General features: G+C 44.0%; 1 protein-coding gene across 1 annotated transcript in view; it reads left to right on the top strand.

Moving 5' to 3' along the window:
• Positions 1–16,478, top strand: part of LOC137536656 (putative DBH-like monooxygenase protein 2) — a 42,846-nt gene extending 26,368 nt beyond the window's left edge. The window contains exons 8-13 of the mRNA XM_068258898.1: positions 634–725; positions 2,876–2,972; positions 7,044–7,103; positions 8,123–8,256; positions 15,260–15,374; positions 16,389–16,478. Of these exons, the coding sequence (XP_068114999.1) occupies positions 634–725; positions 2,876–2,972; positions 7,044–7,103; positions 8,123–8,256; positions 15,260–15,374; positions 16,389–16,478 (588 nt within the window). The remainder of the gene's footprint in view (positions 1–633; positions 726–2,875; positions 2,973–7,043; positions 7,104–8,122; positions 8,257–15,259; positions 15,375–16,388) is intronic.
• The last annotated feature ends 1,174 nt before the right edge of the window (positions 16,479–17,652 follow it).

The raw sequence follows: 17,652 nt of genomic DNA, 5'->3' as shown, positions 1-17,652 counted from the left end.
AGCACAGAAATGCAAGGCCCTAGTGATCAGCGAACTGACAGAAGGGATAGATCACAGACCAAGCCCCCAGGAAAATAAGATCAATCAGCAACATCCCTGCAGCAAGTGTCAATTGACCGCAGGAATCAGCTGACACACCTCAGACTCGCCTCCTTAACCTATAAAGGCTGCTCTGAGCTGCGCGCGTCCTCCTAGGGATGCATGGCCCTGGCCGCTTGCATCCTTGTATGCACTCCCGTCCTCGGGAGCGTCCTGCGCAGACGCAGTAAAGATTTTCTAGTACTGCGCCTCTGCAGCACAGTCCTGGCAATGGGAGCATGAACATAGATGCGCGTGGCCAGGGCCAGGCAAATATAGTGGCTGTCAACTTGTAAACCAGAGGTAAAGAAACGGAGCCGTGGCGGGAACTGGAGGATCGTTTTCTAACGTCGCAGGCACAGAACAGCTGCAGGGGGCTGGCAGAAGCCCCAGGTAAGTGAAACTTTTTTTTTTCAGTACTGTTTTGAAATTACACTATCCAGCCACAATCACATAGTTACTTATTCACTGACCTCTCAGCCACACTTGCTACAGCCTGGCTACAAAACTGCTAGTCTTGATAAGTTAACTAAGAATGTACTTCCCACTTTGCAGATGTTGGGTCACCCGACACCAGACTTCACTATCTATTCCTACCTGCTGCATGGACACCTTACTGTACGCGGAATGCGGGTGCTACAATACAGGTAGGTAGAGCCTCAGGCATACGTTATATACGCATCATACTGTTCTAGTAGTGATGTATAGCCAAATTCAGTACATTATTTGCAAATTGCAATACCCACTTTTACAGTAATCTTCTTGGTTTCAGCATCAAAAACACTTTGCATGTCTATATATTGCTGTATATTGATATGTAGCCCTGCCTTTCCAGTGATGCTTAGCCTAAGCTGTTTAGCTGTGCAGAATTCTCTTCCCAGAGCATTCTGGGAGACCGGGTATTTTCACTGGCTTCAAAATTCTCTGAAAAAAACATTCCACAGAGCTGCACCTGACAGGAATAAAGATGTTATCACCTATGATAAATTTCAGAATGTAGATCAGGTTGAGGAAAGTTTTTGCAAAGGAGAAACACTGATTAAATACTTTATAAATGAATATTGTGGGGAAAAAATAATAGTATTCATTGTTATTTCCACTACAGTTCCTCTTTAACCACTTCGGTCTATCTGGACCGATATATCCGACCAGATAAACTACACAGCTGCTGCGAGGCCGTGCGTGCTCCCGCCAACTTTCGCTGCCCCTGAAATCAATGAATGGGAATACAGATCCCATTCATTGATCTATGTCCCCCTAAGAAAAACCGACAGCTTTCTCTGGAAAGCCGCAATTTTTCTGTGTCCTGTAAGTGAGAGCTTTCGCTTGCAGGACAAAAAAATCAAAAAACTCACTGTGGCCATCTTGTGGCCAAATAGTAAAACTACATATACATATTTTTTTCTTTAAAATATACACAATCAATTTTATTTAAAATCCCCTGTTTACTTCCCCACTCCGAAAAACCCCAAATAAAATTTTAAATAAAAAAAAAAATTACAATAAAAAAAAACAGCATAAATAGTTACCTAAGGGTCTGAACTTTTTTAATATACAAGTCAAGCGAGTATATACTATACCTTTTTAAATTATAAGCTTGTAAGTAGTGATGGACGCAAATTGAAAAAATGCACCTTTATTTCCAAATAAAATATTGGCGCCATACATTGTGATAGGGACGTAAATGGTGTAATAACCGGGACAAATGGGCAAATAAAATATGTGGGTTTTAATTATGGTAGCATGTATTATTTTAATTATTTTAAAGCTATAATGACTGAAAACTGAGAAATAATGAATTTTTTTCCATTTTTTTCTTAATATTCCCATTAAAGTGCATTTAGGAAAAAATAATTCTTAGCAAAATGTACCACCCAAAGAAAGCCTAATTGGTGGCAGAAAAAACAAGATATAGATCAATGAATTGTGATAAGTAGTGATAAAGTTATTGGCAAATTAATGGGAGGTGAACGTTGCTCAGATGCATAAGGTGAAACGACGCTGTAGGCTGAAGTGGTTAAAGGATACCAGAGCTGAACTAAGCAGGAAAAATAGGGGGAGCGGGCGTGTACTGTCCTGATGCCTCCGTTCTCCTCTGTCCCCCTCCTTTCCTACCGAAATGCCCCCCGGCAGCCTCTAGTAGGACACATGCAGCCATGTAGGACACATGCAGCCAGGCCAGCGTGCTAGTGCACGACCCGGATGACTCAGAAGAGGCTGCCGGGGACATTTAGACAGTAAAGAAGGGGGACAGAGGAGAACTGGGAGTGTAGTGGGCATCAGGACAGCTTACAGTACACGCCAGCTGCCCCTATTTTTCCTACTTAGTTCAGCTCTGCTATCCTTTAAATGTAAACTCCATAGGCTGGGCTGTCGCTTTAATAATATAATTACAAGAAGCATTAGCAAGTAAGACTGCTTCCAGCCAGATCACAAACATTTCTCAGTCTATAAAGATTAAGATGGTTGAGATCCGGAGGAATCAATCTCATGTCACACAAACCACTTTGTGCTGCCACTTGTCCTTAGAGGCTATACTTGCACCAGACTTGGATTAGGAGGGTCTGTTTCCACGTGGCACTCACTCCCTCTGGTCATCCAGTGACTGAGTAGCATCACTCTCGTTGGTGACAGCTGGTCTTAGTACAAGTCTATTGCTAGAGACTAAATGTACACAATAAGTCACCCATGAAACACATGGTCTCAACACGACACTTTCTTTACCCAAATGTTACTGCCAGCTATGTTTTCAGTCCTGAGCCTGACACATAACTCTCAATCTTTGCTTTATTTCTAGAAATGGCACTTATATTGGGACTTTGGTGGAAGATAAGAAATACGATTTCCGGTTCCAACAAGCTAGGCATTTGCCAGGAACGATGCAAGTCAAAATAGTACGTCATAACTTTGTCACATGGCTTTATATAATAAACATGATGTAGGGAGATGTGGTCAGCTGTGTGTTGGTGTGCATACAATATGCACAGAATAAGTACAGTGTGTGTGTGTGTGTGTGTGTGTGTGTGTGTGTGTGTGTGTGTGCGTGCGTGCGTGCGTGCGTGCGTGTGTGAGTGTGTCTGTGTGTGTGTGTGTGTGTTAGTACTATGTGCAAGTGTGTATATACATACAAATATACTGTGTAAGCACATATGTCATTGTTCGTAGGTTTCAATGCAATTAAATTGGAATGCAGGCGATCATTTTAAAAACTGAGCTATGCACAAAAAAAAGTCACATGTAATTTTGAAGTTAATCAGATGTATTTTTCTTATAAATTAGCTTCATTGGCAATTAAGCTGCATTCACATTGCAATTTTTCCCATATTGACTACTTCTCATCCTCGCCCCCTCCCCTCTGCATAGCAAACAGGAGGACAAAACAGGGGGGGGGGGGGTTAATTACACCCAAACACACTGAATTCAACCCCTTTCCTTCCCCTACTCTCCCATAGTTACCAAAATAAAACATGTGTGTACACACACACACACACACACACACATATATATATATATATATATATATATATATATATATATATATACTTTTTTTTACTATGTACTATGAGGGTATTATACTGTCTTACTGTTAGTTTTGCACGTTAGATCTTGTGATTAGCGATGGATGCAAAACTGAAAAAAATACACCTTTAATTCCACATACAATATTGTCACCATACATTATACTAGGGACATAATTAAAATGTTGTAATAAAAAGGACAACTCACCAAATAAAATGTGTGGCTTTTATCCACAGTAGCACATTTTATTTTAAAACTATGATGGCTGAAAACTGAGAAATAATTTTTTTTTTAATTTTTTTTTACTCTTGTTAAATGCATTTAGATTAAAATAATTCTTGGCACAACACACCACCCAAAAAAAGCCTAATTGGTGGCAAAAAAACAAAACAAAAACACGAGATATAGATTTGTTGTGGTTAGGTTTTGTTGTTATAAGTAGGGATAAAGTTAGTGGAGAATGAATGGAAGGAGCGCTGAAATGTGAAAATTGTTCTGGTCCATAAGGTGAAAAACCCCTTAGTCGTGAACTGCTGGTAAATGCAAAATTCCACATGAAAGTTTGAAAAAAAAGAGAAATTAGAATCGCAAAATCATGAATGTAAAAAGGTGCATTCTTTTTTTGTAATGATAAGTGTGAATCCTCCCTCACTATAATACAGATGGTAACAACCACTGCAAAAGACTATTTTATTAAAGGTGCAGCAAACAGAATTTTGTAGTTAACAGCAATATACAACTCATGTTAAAATCTATTGGAAATTGTTGGGTAGTGTGTGGACAAGAAATAGAACCCTTTCTGATCAGAGAGGGCTCTGTCTAAAAGTCAACCTGGCCATACACTACATCGAGTGATGTATGGCCAGGTATAGTTTTTCAGAATTTTTTATTAACATAATGGATACATTTTCTATAATTCTAATGATAAACCTGCAAGGTTCAATTTGCTCTGAAGATGCAGTTATCCTTTGAGACAGGCACATTTTCTCCTCATTTATTTAGTCGACTCTAACCCTTCGTGACCATATGTATTTCTGCATGCCAGATGTGTCTGTCAATCACGGCTTCTCTCAACTGTTGCATAGGCATTTCATAGCTTCACATATGTCTGTCTATCCATCTTAGCCTCTAACGTCCTCTTCTTCTTTTTCCTTCAATTTTTCCAAGGATCGAGGATTTCTCAGAAGAATCTGACCTTCTCACTAGGGCCACATGCAATTCAGTTTTTCTCTTGAGTTTTCTCCAAGATAATATTTTCAAACTTGTCCGTAAAATGCCCTTTAAACCACCAGTAAGCAAGAAAACACTTTAAAAAAAATGTATAGTACTTTTTCACCTAATTTTTAATACTTTTTCAATTGTAAAGTACTGGAAAGTTATTTTAAAGAGACAATGAAAAATTATCTCCTAGGAGAAAACTAAGGAGAAAAAGTAAATTGCATATGGGCCTATGTGTCCAAAGTATTTTAGTTTTTATAGTAGTATCAGCCCTTCTATTGAACACTCTTGTCTTATTTCTTTAAAGAGGACCTGTCGCAAAAATCTTAAAATTTAAAACACATACAAATAGGAAGTACATTTTTCCCAAAACCTGTCGGCAATGTCAGATTTCTACTACTTACTGAAAGTGACTGCAACATAGGAGAAAAGTAATGTATGGCTCATTTTACTCTCGAAGAAATGTACTTCTTATTTGCGTTTTCAATTTTAGGATTTCCGCAACAGTTCCTCTTTAAGTATTGTCTGGTTTGATCTTCTGGCAGTCCAAACCCAAAATTCAAAAGCATCAATTTTTCTATGTACGACCTTATTTATAGGTCAACTTTCACAGCAATATGTTACTACTGGTAAGTGGTAAGACCATAGCTTTAACTATTTTGATCTTTCTTGGTAAGGTTATAACTTTATCCATTAGTATCTTGTCCAAATTTTCCATAGCTTTCCTCCCAAGTAACAAGTGTCTCTTAATCTCATTGCTGCAGCCACTATCTGCAGATATCTTAATCCCAGGAAGATGAAATCTGTTACAACTTCAACTTTTTCTCCATATATTTGTAGATTATTCACTGAAACAGATGACATGACTTTCTGGCTCTAAAGCAGTAGAGCAGCTTTGTCACTTTCTTGTTTGACATTCATTATTAGGCTCTTCAATTCTTCCTCAGTTTTGGCCTTCAGAGTGGTATCATCAGCATATCTCAGATTTTAATATTACTGTCAGCTATTTTAATTCCAGCATGTGACTCATCCAAACCAGCTTTCCGCATTACATATTCAGCATACAAGACAATATGGAACCTTGTTGCATTCCTTTGCCAATTCTGAAGCAGTCAGTTATTACATACTCCATTCTAACTGTTGCTTCTTAGTTTGCATATAGATCAGCAGCTATCCCTTCTCTAATTACTGCAGGCACACGAGTGAGTCCAATGCCTGACGCTGCCTGCCTTTTATAAGGGGGGTGGGGTTCCAGGAGGGAGGGAGTGTAGCCTAATTGGCTACAATGTGCATGCTGACTGTGATGTAGAGGGTCACAGTTGACCCTAATGATGCACTATGGGGGCGAATCGAACTTCCGGAAAGTTTGCCGGGAACCGTTTACTGGCGAACCGTTCGGGCCATCTCTATTTGAAAGTCTGAGAGATCTGCCATTTTTATAAATTATAACCAACAATGGTTTAAATATCTGTAAAAAAGAGTTATTTTGATTAAACATATCAAATAACAAAAATAATAAACAAAAAAAAATTAACATATGTCAAGTTTTGATTGCTTAAAACATGTTCAAAGATTATGATGCCAAAATGTTAGGTGTTTCCATTATTTTGTCCAACCCCTGTAAATTGGCCTGGAGCACTTTCCAGCCTCTAAATAAATTGGCTGCTAAAGGGTTAAAAATATAAAGCAATATATGCTTGTCTTAAAGTGTACACAAGCCAAAGTTCGGGTACAAAATTAGAAACTTACCTAAAAAGAAGGAAGCATCGGGATCATATTGAGACTTCGCTCTGTATTGTATTGTCCCCCCTCACTGAGCGCTACCCCTGAAAATTAGCAGCAATGCATTGTTGGTAATCACATTGGTGCTGGGCAGCTCTTCTTTCTGTATTGTGGCTGCGTGAGCCCACCCGCGCATTGCTGTAAGCTGGAGACGTGGGCTCTGTGCTACTGCGCATGCGTGGCAATGCTTATGTGTCTACTGCGTGTCCACGCTGCAAGAGGGGAAGGAGCGTGGCCCCGATCTGAAGGGGAGCTGCTCTCAGTGACGGGGGACATCTGAGTATCAAGGGAATCCTTGATAGGATCCTGAGACTTCCCTAATTTTGATCCTGAGCTTTGGCTCAGGTTCACTTTAAAGGATAACTGCATCTTGACAGCTAATTAAATTGTCTCAGCAGAATGCAGCCATACATTGTACCTTGATGTGTTTTGTTTTATTTCTACAGGGAGATCAGCTTGTGGTGGAATGTGTAGCCAGCACCCTAGATAGAGAAACTGTCACTTATGTAAGTCTCGGTATACATAAATACATTGATCAGGGTTGTATTTACTATAAGGCATTGTAGGCACATGTCTACAGGCACTTTATGTGGCAGAGGTGGCTCCCCTCCCTTCCCGAATGTCCCTTCTGTCAACAGAGCTGGAGGGCGATGTCACTTACCAATCTGGCAACCGCAGGCACGTAGGTAGGAGTGGAGATCCGAGGCTTAATAAAGTGCCTCCTGTGAAAGTGAGCGTAGCATGGTGGGCGGTGTGGGTATTGTATCTTCCTCCCTCAGCTGCAGTGCAGATTACCAGTGCACACTGACCACACACACTGCCATGCACCGCACCCAATTGTGTGTAGCCCCGTCCCTGATTGTGCATAGCCTATTTTGTAAAGTACTAGGGTCAAATATATTATTATTTTAATATTTTTATTATTAAAGTAGAGGCAGCCTTATCAAAGATTTTGTGGGCAGGCCTACTCTTTGACTTATACCACTGCTAGGTTGCTGTACATTTAGCTCTTTATGTAATGCTAGTAGACCTAAGCCTGTTATAATAAAGGGCTCTAGGCCTCTCTTACACCCCTTCCTCTCCCACCCCTGACACCACGCTATCCGCCGCATGTCAGCGCACAAACGGCACGGGCCCACACACTGTGCCCACCCACGCCCAGACCCGCCCCCTGGCCCTGTCCTCCTCCTGCTTTAACTGACGCCCAGGTGTCATGCATTCACAGTACGCAAAAGCACGGACACAGAGACACACAGGAGGAGGATGCAGCGACACAGTGGATTTATTATATAGGGTAAACAATAAGGGTTGGGGGTGTGGCCTGTGTTGAGGGGCAGAGTTTTGGGGCGCTAGAATCGCTGTGCCTACAAGCTCCTCAAGTGTTAATCCGGCCCTGACATTGATATTCTAAATATAATAGTCTGTTGCGTTTCAGCCTGGTCACATAGAAAACCATGCTATCTGATGTCTGTGTCTGGCGTTACAGTATATATTGGTAAGCAGAGGCTGTCTGTGTCTTTTCCAGGGAGGGCCAAGCACCCTGAATGAAATGTGTGTGACTTTCCTCTTCTACCACCCTGTTGTTCCTATCGCCGCCTGCTGGAGCCTCGCTGACATTGAGCATGTATCTGCTGCCATGGAGCTCGATGAGACGGAAAAGTGAGCCCATACTCTGCCTATTGTGGAAAGACTTAGTCCTGTGCAGTTTATCCTTTCTGGGGACCACTAAGAATGGAGCTATGTATTTAAAGAAAACTTGAGCTGAAGCTTGTTTTCAGAAACACATACTTACCTAAAAAGAGGAAAGCCTCTGGATCCAATCAAGGCTTCGCTGGTCCTACCACCGCTCGCTAGGACCCTCCTAACAGAGGGACCTTGCTCCTCTTCTGTCACAAGAGCAGTCCTGCTGCACAAGAGTGAGAATGGCGGCGCCTATGCTATGCAGTAGCATCGAGCCACTCGTGCCTGAAAACTTGTACGAGAGAAATTGCTGCTGGGAGACTTGGGCACAGTATACAGCCAATATAAGGCTTACTGTAACAGTTGCGGAATTAATTCCGTGGTCACTGGTCAGCGCACAAGATGTGCGCTGACACTGCGGAAATTCTCTACAAGCGTGTAATTTAACGTAACCCAGCTATGGTGCTATGCACCTTTAGAGAGAAATTCCCACCAGCAGATGGAGCTGTGGAGTGCAGAGGAACACAGCCTCTGCCCTGCCACAGATGCCAGATGGGAATTTCACGAGCTGAAGCAATGCAGGGCAAGATAGCCCTTAAAGAGAGAGAGAGCACAGAAACAGAATGTATGTGTGTCCACCAATCTAGTCGCCACCCAGCGACGGTGAACACACAACAGCTGAAACAAAGTGGGAGATTACCAATAAGAGTGGCGATTACCAATAGTGGAACAAGACCGAATCAGACAGAGCACAAGTGTAGCAAGAAAGACATAGCAAATAACAATGATCAGAACGTCAAAGAAAATAACAAACGTTAGGTAAACGCGAACTCCACACTCATTCGCAACAGCGAATGCGTTAAAGACACGATCATCATGCGTTAGGTGCCCAGTGATAAGCGTGCCACCCTAACTAACCAATGTAACACAAACACGAAAATAGAGAACGCGAACGCTTGCTAAACGGTTATCTCAATGAGCCTACAGCAAGCGTTCGTACCAGACAAGACAGAGAGAAGGAGTAGGCAGCAGCAACCGCAGCTCTGGCCTACACTCCTAGACAGAGTACAGAAGGAACCACCGCCACTACCGCTAGGGCGAATGCTATCCCGACATACAGACAGATGGGGCTATCGGTAGCAAACGCTGCTCTGGTTAGCACCCCTAAGGCAGAATACAGAGGGAACCACCGCCACTACCGCTAGGGTGAATGCGATCCCAACAGACAGAACGATTTCCTGTCGACCGCCGCTGGTGACAAGACAATCGCAACAGATAGACAGTAGAAGGCAAACAGATAATACAACCTGACTATGCTAGAAGAAATGCCTAGTGCACTCCCAAGGAATTACTCTAAGATAATCTTAACAAACTATTAGCAAAGACTGAGACTCCAGGTAAGTCAGCAGGAACAAACCATCATGACAAGCAAGGAATTCTGGGAAGAAATGCTTTTTATACTGCAAGCCATCAGAGGAAGCAGCTAAGCAATTTTCCATGACAAGTGGATGCAAATTCCTCCCCAGAACAGCAACTCTGCAGCTTGCAGAATGGAGACAGGTCTCTTTTCCAGGGACCTGCCGCACTCAGATTTACAAAATGGTCAAACAGCTGTCTGCCTGTGCAGACAGCAGAGCCGATCATTACACTTACCCTGCTCCTGCACAAGTCCTGGCGATGTTAATTACTATGCCCCCTCCAGGTTCACGTGGATGGTGGGTAATGATGTAATTTGGCTTCCAGCTATTGCTGGTGGACGAATTATAGTGTTGTAAAAGTCCTTCAGCACCGTCTTCTGACGGCGCTGAAGTTACTTACTGTGCACCGCTATAGCTGTAATTCCTATTACGGTCTATGGTGGCGCCGCATAAATCTCCTGCGCTGTAATTGATGTACTCGTGCCTGAATACTTCTGGCTTACTGCACAGGCGCCGCCATACTCAAGTAGGCACAGCATGGCTGCGCTCGTGCTTGAAGAGGAGTGAAGCCCCGATATTCCTAAGCCCTTGTCGTTTTTTTTTTGGGGGGGGGGGGGGTCCATGCCTGGCGAATGGCGATTGGGTGACTGGAGTACTGAGTGGGTAGCCTCTATAGGATCCAGAGGGCGTACATTAAAAAGGGGCGCTGGGAAAAAAGGGTGCCGGGTTTTTAACGATAAGCATGGATAACGTTTAAAAATTTATTGTACTGTATTTCGTTTAAAATTAATATTTTATAAAGTTATAAATCATTAAATAATGTGCATTAAATCGGCAATTGTAAAAACGTTAATCTTTCGTTTAAATAGTGAAACGTATAATAACGTTTAAAAAAAAAATTACTAAGTAACCCTCCCTGTACCTACCCCTAACCCCTAGACCCCCCTGTTGATGCCTAAACCTAAGACCCCCCCTGTTGGTGCCTAAGTAACCCTCCCTGTACCTACCCCTAACCCCTAGACCCCCCTGTTAGTGCCTAAACCTAAGACCCCCCTGTTGGTGCCTAAACCTAAGACCCCCCTGTTAGTGCCTAAACCTAAGACCCCCCTGTTGGTGCCTAAACCTAAGACCCCCCTGTTGGTGCCTAAACCTAAGACCCCCCTGTTAGTGCCTAAACCTAAGACCCCCCTGTTGGTGCCTAAACCTAAGACCCCCCTGTTGGTGCCTAAACCTACTGTTTTTCGTTTAAAAATAATGTTTGAAAAAAAATATTGTACTGTTTTTCGTTTAAAAATAATATTTAAAAATGTATAAATCATTAAATAATGTGTAATCATGAGAAGCAGTAATAAAACATTAAGTCTCCGGGCGCCGCTTTTAAAACGTTATTTTTCTCCGGCGCCCTTTCTTCCTATCGGGCGCCCATTAAACGATATTTATTATAGGAGTGAATGGCGGCGCCCGATTTGTCCACTAGCCTCAGGCGCCCGAATTTACTGTTTCCTCCAGAGGGTTCCCTCTTCTTACACTTTAGGCTCAGATCCAGGGACAAATGTTTTCTTGAACTACTGCAGAACCCAATGGCACAGGTTGTTTATATAGTTATAGGATTTTGTTAGGAACCTCCAGCCACATCCTGCAACATCAGACTAGAGATGGCCTGTACCTCCGATTTTAGGTTCGTGAACCCGGTTCGCGAACCTCCGCAAACGTTCGCGAACTTGCAAACGTTCGCGAACTGCAATAGACTTCAATGGGAAGGGGAACTTTGAAAACTAGAAAAAATTATGCTGGCCACAAAAGTGATGGAAAAGATGTTTCAAGGGGTCTAACACCTGGAGGGGGCATGGCGGAGTGGGATACACGCCAAAAGTCCCGGGGAAAAATCAGGATTTGATGCAAAGCAGCGTTTTATGGGCAGAAATCACATTGAATGCTAAATTGCAGGCCTAAAGTGCTTTCAAACATCTTGCATGGGTATACATCAATCAGGTAGTGTAATTAGAGTACTGCTTCACACTGACCCACCAAACTCACTGTGTAACGCACCGCAAACAGCTGTTGGCATTGTGATGGCCGTGCTGGACTGGTGCGCACCATGGCGAGAGTGCAGGCCGTGGCGGTTTTCAAGCCCATATGGTCGCCGGGCTGTGGTAGCTCAATGATAGAACAACAGTGACTGTCCAGCTGATCAAATTTGGTCTGTCCACAATGAAGCAACGACCTTATTATCTTCTTATATGTAGCTCGACATAGGTAGGTGCCCCAGTAGATAGCTAGGCATAGGTAGGTGTCCCGGTATAGGTAGTTAGGCATAGGTAGGTGCCCCAGTATAGGTAGTTAGGCATAGGTAGGTGCCCCAGTATAGGTTGTTAGGCATAGGTAGGTGCCCCAGTAGTTAGCTAGGCATAGGTAGGTGTCCCAGTATAGGTAGGTAGGCATAGGTAGGTGCCACAGTATAGGTTGTAAGGCATAGGTAGGTGTCCCAGTATAGGTAGTTAGGCATAGGTAGGTGTCCCAGTAGTTAGCTAGGCATAGGTAGGTGTCCCAGTATAGGTAGTTAGGCATAGGTAGGTGCCCCAGTATAGGTAGTTAGAAATAGGTAGGTGCCCCAGTATAGGTAGCTAGGCATGGGTAGGTGTCCCAGTATAGGTAGTTAGGCATAGGTAGGTGTCCCAGTAGTTAGGTAGGCATAGGTAGGTGTCCCACTGCAGTGTAGTTAAGCAGGGCCTGGCACAGTATAGCATTTACCAAGGTCCAGCTGCAACAGATAGGGCTGTATAATGCAGTGTCAGTGGGCCACACAGAAAAAAAAATAGATCACAAGAACAACATTAGCTCTCAAAAGAGCTGTTGAGGGGTGCTATTTTAGCAATAAGAATCAGCAAGGAGCAAGCTAAGAAGCATACAAGAGCCTAACTAATCTTACCCTGTGTGAGAGTCTGCATCAGCAGCAGCACCTGTCCCTTCACTAATTAATGCAGGCACACGAGTGAGTGAAAAGCCTGACACAGCCTTTTATAAGGGGGGGGGGGGCTCCAGAAGGGAGTGTAGCCTAATTGGCTACAATGTGCCTGCTGACTGTGATGTAGAGGGTCAAAGTTGACCCTAATGGTGCACTATGGGGGCGGACCGAACTTCCGCAAAAGTTTGCGGCTCTCCGCGAATGCGAACAACCCAAAGTTCGCCTGGAACCATTCGCCGGCGAACCGTTCGGGCCATCTCTACATCAGACTACCAGGGCTGCAGTGTGTAAACTTCTCAGGCAACTTTGTCTGTGCTCCGCCTTTTTTAATCAAAACAGCATGATGACCTATGGAGCATGCTATCAACTCCTTCTGTGCTGCTTTAGTTTATGTGTTCAGATTTTTATTTTTTTTTTAGTTGCAGAAGTCTCATTTGACACAAAAAGGCAACATCTAGCCAGTCTGCTTATGAGCTGTGCATTTAGCTCTGCTCTGCACTATGTGTTTTGCTCTGTGTCTAAGGTCTCATTCACACTATATGCATTGCCATTGCACTTCAGCAACGTACAGCAGAACATCAGAAGTGCACAGACTGCACTGTCTGACATTCTCAATATTGCTCTGCACAGGAGAACATTGCAATAACGCCTGGCAGGGCTGCCATTAAAAATGTTGGGGCCCCTCACACATCATTAGGCCTATTTTCCCCCCCCCCCCCAGGACCACCTACTGGATGCTGTGCCCATCCAACTGTCACAGTACAGTTTAGCCAGTATAGGTGTCGCAGTACAGGTTAGCCAGTATAGGTGTCACAGTACAGTTTAGCCAGTATAGGTGTCGCAGTACAGGGTAGCCAGTATAGGTGTCACAGTACAGTTTAGCCAGTATAGGTGTCGCAGTACAGGTTAGCCAGTATAGGTGTCACAGTACAGTTTAGCCAGTATAGGTGTCGCAGTACAGGGTAGCCAGTATAGGTGTCACAGTGCAGGTTAGCCAGTATAGGTGTCGCAGTACAGGTTAGCCAGTATAGGTGTCACAGTGCAGGTTAGCCAGTATAGGTGTCGCAGTACAGGGTAGCCAGTATAGGTGTCACAGTGCAGGTTAGCCAGTATAGGTGTCGCAGTACAGGTTAGCCAGTATAGGTGTCACAGTGCAGGTTAGCCAGTATAGGTGTCGCAGTACAGGTTAGCCAGTATAGGTGTCACAGTACAGTTTAGCCAGTATAGGTGTCGCAGTACAGGGTAGCCAGTATAGGTGTCACAGTGCAGGTTAGCCAGTATAGGTGCTGCAGTACAGGATCCTCCCCCTGCAGCAGTGCCCCCCCCCCCCCATTTCTCTCCCTCTCTTCGAAGCGATAGTGGGTGGCTGGTGCTGTTACTCACTGTGCCTCTCGCCCGCGCAAATTACACCACCAGTTCCAGTACTCTCTGTCTGCAGAACCAGGGTGCAACTTAATGACGTCATCAAGCCGCACACCCTGGTATCGTGGGCAGAGGAGACCAGAGCTAGTGGTGCAATCTGTGTGGGCGAGAGGCACAGCAAGTAACAGCACCGGCCGCCCGCTATTGCTGCGGAGAGAGTGAGAGAGAAAGAGTAGGGGGGACACCGCTGTAGGGGGGGAGGTGGTTAAAAAACCACAGCTTTGACAATCAAGTGATCGTCAAAACTGGAATTGCAATTTTGATTTTTAAATGGTATGGGGGGGCCTGGGGGCAGGAAAGCCTACTTACCTCCCTGTGTGTGAGAATAGCACTGGGGGCCCCTCACTCTAGTGTTAGTTGCACCTCGCCCCCCTGATGGCTGTCCTGTGCACTGTCCAAATGCAGCACTGGCCCATTCACTGTAGTGAATGGGCTGAGCAGTGCATGAACGGCAATGGCGTGCTCTTGAAAAGTTAGGACTTCCTAGTTATGCACATCAGACACTAGGTGGCATGTTTGAGTAGGAAGTAGCTCAATTCTCTACTCATTTAAATGTATATGCCACCTACTCCCTTCTGCAAGAAGTACCAGTAGCCAGGATTGACTCAACGCAAGTAATAAAACAAAGCGCTAGTGCACACCAGAGCGGTTCGTAAGCGTTTTTAAAAAACGCTTGGGTAATGTATTTCAATGGGCTGGTGCACACCAGAGCGGTTCGTTTTTTCCACAAATGCAAACTCGGGGGCTGCAGCATTTTTAGATTTCTGAGGTGTTTTTGCCTGAATGTTAAAATATAGGAAAGTGGAAAACAGCTCTGAAAATGCTAGATCAGAGCAGTTTTCCAGAGCTTTACTGTAACAATATATGAAATCTGCTACACAAAAATGCTTCAAAAAATGCTAGGCATGTTTAGAAAATCTCTCTAAACATGCCTAGAATCGCTATGAAAATCTGCTTCAAAAACCTCTAGTGTTTTGTGGATCTGCTAGAGGCTTTTGGTGTGCACTGGCCCAAAGTAAGATTTGACTCTCCCATTCACATGGCCTCTAGTGCCTGTGGTTAAGAACAAGGGCTGAGCTGAGGGGAGTACGGTAGAAGTGCATTCAAGTATCCTTTAATCATATCTTGGCTGTTTGAGAACCTGACCTCGTTTAAATCTCCTTCATCTCTTTTTCAGCATTATGGATGCCATTGTGAACATTAATGGTGTAGAGTGGGATGATGAGCAAAGAGCCATAGCCCAACGAGCCATTTTTGAGGCCAACCACACTGCTATTCTCACCCACAGGGAGGTAAGTAGGCTTTCCTGCATCCCGGTCCTTCTATCATTCACACCAAACCCCACACCACACCCACCACACAGATGAAAATACACCATATTAAAGTACAATAACCTGCGGAGGCTGTTACATTGTAATTGGGCCTCTCCAAGGACTAGTAGTTTTGGTACCTGATGGATCATAATACAGAATCAGAATTGGTCTTTAACCGCCCTGGCGGTAAGCTAGCCGCCGCAGGGGATCACATGGCCCCGGGAGGATTTTATGTAGCGAAATGTGTTTTGTATTTGTTAGCTAGCACTTAGCTATCTAACTATGTCCCCCAAGTGCCTCCGCTCCCCCCCCCCCCGATCGCCACCGTAATACATACCCCCCAGGGATCCCGCGATGGCGCCACCTCCCAACCAGCTCCAGGCCTCGCTATGGCGGTGATCGGGACTGCAGATGACGTTATGACGTCATCTCCGGTCGTCTTCATAGCGACGAGTAAAGCTCAATGGGAAGCTGCGGCTCTCGCGGGATCGTGGAGGGGTATGTATTGCCGGCGGCGATCGGGGGGTGCTAAATGGTGCGGCGGGCCCTGGGGGACATAGTTAGCTAGCTAAGTGCTAGCTAACAGATCTAAAACACATTTTGTTACAAAAAATCCTCCCGGCAGACGCAGCCTCTGAAACTGCGCACCGCCAGGGAGGTTAATGGTCAGATAAGTTCATGCATTTGAGGAATTTAATTTGGCAGCTATGCAAACACAAACAATGTAACAACAAAGTGTAACAAGGATTAAAAGCGCATACATTTTTTTTTTTTATTATATACTATTATTTGGTATACTTTCCTCTATGATAGTAGTTGCAGCTTTTCTGCTAGCATCGGAGTCGTTCCTACTGTGGGTAGCAACCCCTGCAGCAGCGTGGGGGCCCAGGGTAGTTGGGGTTCATATTCTACCTCCTTTTGATCCAGGGCCCCCCTCTAGAGGAGGTGACAGCAAACACTATAACCAGTCTTTTCCAATGATCTTTTCTTTAGGGTTGGATGATCAATGAAACATGTCCTCTTCCACACATCGTCCTCCCCGCACCGCACCCTTGTCCAGAAGACTTAGAAGATGAACATTAATGGACATTGCTCAGCAAGTCTTCTTGAATGGAGAGTGACTGAAGTTCATCTTAGAATTAGTATATACAGTATACAGTGGCATGCAAACATTTGGGCAACCTTGTTAATCGTCATGATTTTCCTGTATAAATCTTTGTTTGTTTTTACGATGAAAAAGTGTCAGTTAAATATATCATATAGGAGACACACACAGTGACTTTTGAGAAGTGAAATTAAGTTTATTGGATTTACAGAAAGTGTGCAATAATTGTTTAAACAAAATTAGGCAGGTGCATACATTTGGGCACCACGAAAAAGAAATGAAATCAATATGTAGTAGATCCTCCTTTTGCAGAAATTACAGATTCTAACTGCGTCCTGTAGGCTCCAATGAGAGTCTGGATTCTAATTGAAGGTATTTTGGACCATTCCTCTTTACAAAACATCTCTAGTTCATTCAGGTTTGATGGCTTCTGAGCATGGACAGTTCTCTAACTCACACCACAGATTTTAAATTATATTCAGGTCTGGGGACAGAGATGGCCATTCCAGAACTTTGTACTTGTTCCTCTGCATGAATGCCTTAGATGATTTAGAGCAGTGTTTAAGGTCATTGTCTTGTTGAAAGATCCAGCCTTGGCACAGCTTCAGCTTTGTCAATGTCAATGATTCCTGGACATTGCAGATACTGAGCAGAATTTATGCATCCCTCAACTTGGACAAGATTCCCAGTCCCTGCACTGGCCACACAGCCTCGCAGCATGATGGAACCACCACCATATTTTACTGTAGGTAGCAGGTGGTTTTTTTGGAATCCTGTGTTCTTTTTCCTCCATGCATAACACCCCTTGGTATGCCCAAATAACTCATCAGTCCACAACACCTTATTCCAAAATGAAGCTGGCTTGTCCAAATATGCTTTAGCGTACCTCAAGCGGCCCTGTTTTTGCTGTGGGCTTCCTCTGCATCACTCTCGCATACAGCATCTCCTTGTGTAAAGTGCGCCAAATGGTTGAACGATGCACAGTGACTCCATCTGCAGCAAGATGATGTTGTAGGTCTTTGGTGCCGGTCTGTGGGTTGACTCTGACTGTTCTCACAATTTGTTGCCTCTGTCTATCCAAGATTTTTGTTGGTCTGCCACTTTGAGCCTTAACTTGAACTGAGCCAGTGGTCTTCCATTTCCTCAATATGT

Source organism: Hyperolius riggenbachi, chromosome 10 (assembly GCF_040937935.1).
Source record: "Hyperolius riggenbachi isolate aHypRig1 chromosome 10, aHypRig1.pri, whole genome shotgun sequence".
NCBI classification, from domain to species: Eukaryota; Metazoa; Chordata; class Amphibia; order Anura; family Hyperoliidae; genus Hyperolius; species Hyperolius riggenbachi.
This window is presented reverse-complemented; position numbering and strand designations above follow the sequence as displayed.